The 3,079-nt window shown below is 31.8% G+C and overlaps 1 protein-coding gene across 1 annotated transcript; it reads right to left on the bottom strand.

The window, feature by feature from the left end:
- Positions 1-1,350: 1,350 nt before the first annotated feature.
- On the bottom strand, positions 1,351-2,423 carry LOC121391700 (ephrin type-A receptor 4a-like; the record flags this gene model as incomplete). Its single annotated transcript, XM_041523239.1, has 5 exons — positions 2,416-2,423; positions 1,987-2,200; positions 1,665-1,760; positions 1,520-1,612; positions 1,351-1,464 (listed from the first exon to the last, which is right to left on the bottom strand). Coding segments are annotated over exons 1-5 (525 nt in total), but the record flags the coding sequence as incomplete, so codon positions are not given.
- Between the last annotated feature and the right edge of the window lie 656 nt (positions 2,424-3,079).

Below are 3,079 nucleotides of genomic sequence, written 5' to 3'. Positions count from 1 at the left end.
TTTTGTGATTATCACTTTCAGCTCCAAACAGCAATATTTGGTCAGAGTACCATGCAAGTAATTTGAAGGGTTTGAAAGATCTTTGTGCATTATTCCAATATCGTTTCACTTTAGTAATATCTCTTGAATTCTGTGTTAAAAAATCTTTATCTGGAAAGTTATGAACACATCCAGGTGAATCTAATAAAAGATAATAATTTAGTAGTTTTTATTCTTATGCTAACCTGTTTCTGGATAAATTAGTAATTGTTTTTTTTGAATAGAAGTGTCAGCACTCAAATCAATTTGTGTACTGTCTCTCTTCTTATTATTAAGGCGATGTATGTTTGATTATTAACAACATAGTATAATCGAACAGCAGTTTCACTGTCACGATATTGCCTTATTCCTATTACATAATTTTTGTGAAATTCCAATGGTTCTGATAAATGAAAATGCAATAGTCCAGATGTGCTGAAATCATATGGATCAAATGTTTACTTTCTTTCACTGAGTGATACTTTGTTATAAACATCATTGTTCTGTTCTTTCTCCCACAATGAGAGAATTGGATACTTGCTTTTTGTTAGTCTCAAATCTCCTCCAATTAAAAGACTGGTAATATTTCCAGAGCAATTGAATGGATAGGATGCTAATATCCATTCTTCATTCCACATTCTATTATTTTTAAGAGATCCATCACAAGTATCACTATTACAGATCTGTTTAGCTTTGTGTTGTAACAGTTCATAGTCCATAAACCCTTCAGTACAAGAGTTCCCTATAGTAATAGTACATGTACAAATATAATATATGATATTAACTTTATAATATACTTACCAGATAATGGGGACAAAGAGAGAGAGTAAGACAATACATAACAGAAGATACATTTTTGCTGAGTGAATTTGTGGAGTGGTTACTCCCACGCTCTTTAATAAGAAATTATATACATTTTCACAAAAACTAATAAGTCACATAGTATTTAATATACAACGCAGATACATTTTCTGTAAATCTATATAGAGGTCATGTCCAGTATCTAGTGGACCTCCAAGTACTGGACTCTCTGGAATAAAGTTTTTCATTAGACAATGGACTACTGAGGAGTTTAACATCAACTTGAGATAGATCTGATACCAACTTCACAAATGTAGGACGACTAGAAGTCTCTGGATGCCTGTCATTGATTTACACATATTATCAAGTAGTACTAGTACAATATATAGACACTCTTACCAACATTCTATCATCATCTTATAGATAGGTCTGGGACAACCAGGAGGAGGAGGAAGACGATAACCAGAATCTATTAATCTCAAACACTAAAATGATCTCACATCGTTACTCATTATATACTTTATATTTTACCTCTTGATTACTATAACTCTCAAATGGTTTGTGTCCTAGACTCCATATCTCATAGAGTACTGCACCAAAACTCCACACATCACTAGCAGTGGAGTATCGTTTGAAATGTAAGGCCTGTAGTTATACAGTTTACAATATAACTGATACATAACATTAGTAATCTACTGACTTCAGGAGCTGTCCATTTAATGGGAATTTTCTTAGCATGTGAGATATAATAGTCGTCATGTTGTAAATCTCTGGACATACCAAAGTCTGCAATCTGTACACAAAACAATAAATCCACTCTACTTATATTTACAACTATATCATACCTTACAAATACCCTGTTCTGTCACTAGTATATTCCTAGCTGCCAGGTCTCTGTGTACAAAACATTTCTTTGACAGGTACTCCATACCTGAGGCAATCTGATGACAAAAACTGAGTAGGAGAGTAGGTAGTGTAGAGTGAACTAACTAACTCTGGTCTGTAAGTAATGATATTGAAATTAAATAGATTATATTTTGATATTAAACTTACGAAGGTTGGAATTTTGTAGAATACTCTCTCAAGTCTCCATTAGATAGTAACTCCAGTATTATCATTATCTAATTAAGATATAGTAATTAAGTATAATATTTGACAGTATCTCACTGGTTCTCCAACAGTGACTACTCCATATAACTTGACAATATTAGGATGATGAAATTGACCCATAATGGCTGCCTCTTGTAGGAACTTGACTTTCTCTTCCTCTGAGTTTTTATTGTTAAGTGTTTTAATAGCAATATCTACTGGACCATTAGGAGAAAGCCACACTCCTTGATTGACAGTACCAAACTGTCCAGAACCAAGATGACCAGTGACTCTGATAATATATATAACATCAAATGAAACAATCAACCAATTATATTCTTACTGTATCTGTTGGCGGATAATCTCCCGGTATTTTTTATCAGATAGTTGTTGATATATGCTATAAGTATCAGATCCTGGTTCCCAATAAATGGGTTCTTCAGCAAAAAACTCATGAGATGTATTCTAAAGAATGGATATATGTGTGTATCATTTGAAAATATATACCTGAACATCAACAACAGAGGAGTAAACTCTCTCTTGCATTTGAAAGTGGCTAGGTAATTGCTTTCGTTTAGCCTATATAGAACAGAGTGATATTTATGATGTCATTATATAGTCACATGATGTTCACATGTTATTAAAACAATATACATAAACGTACATGTAATGACAAAAATAATAATGTAATTTATAGCAGTATAAAGCTATAAACAAACAAACAATAAAAGTATATAAAGTACTTCTATTATAACATAACAGATCATAACAACATACATTACTATACCAGTTATGATAAACAAGATCACATATAGTGTATGACAGATGTAACATGTGAATTAGTACCAGTATGTTAACTCTCATAATGTCCATTCCAATAATGTTAACTCTTAAAATGTCAATGTCTATGTATGAACTATGAACTAAGACAACTTGTAGTTACTCTTAGCCAAAGTCTAACAATGTATCAAAAAAACAAGGGATATATAATATATAATTCATTCCTATCATTTAGTATAGACAGCTACCACAATATGTACTCAAGACTAATGAATTCATTCTTATCCTTTCTAGTGGTTACTATTATAAAGAATTCAGTAACCTACTATTAGACTCTGTCTACATAAACTCCTTTACTATCTCTTACATTCATTCAACAAATAGCATATCA

This window comes from Gigantopelta aegis, unplaced genomic scaffold (assembly GCF_016097555.1).
Source record: "Gigantopelta aegis isolate Gae_Host unplaced genomic scaffold, Gae_host_genome ctg2845_pilon_pilon:::debris, whole genome shotgun sequence".
Classification (NCBI taxonomy): Eukaryota; Metazoa; Mollusca; class Gastropoda; order Neomphalida; family Peltospiridae; genus Gigantopelta; species Gigantopelta aegis.
Note: the sequence above shows the minus strand (reverse complement) of the source record. Positions and strands in the feature narration are given on the sequence as shown.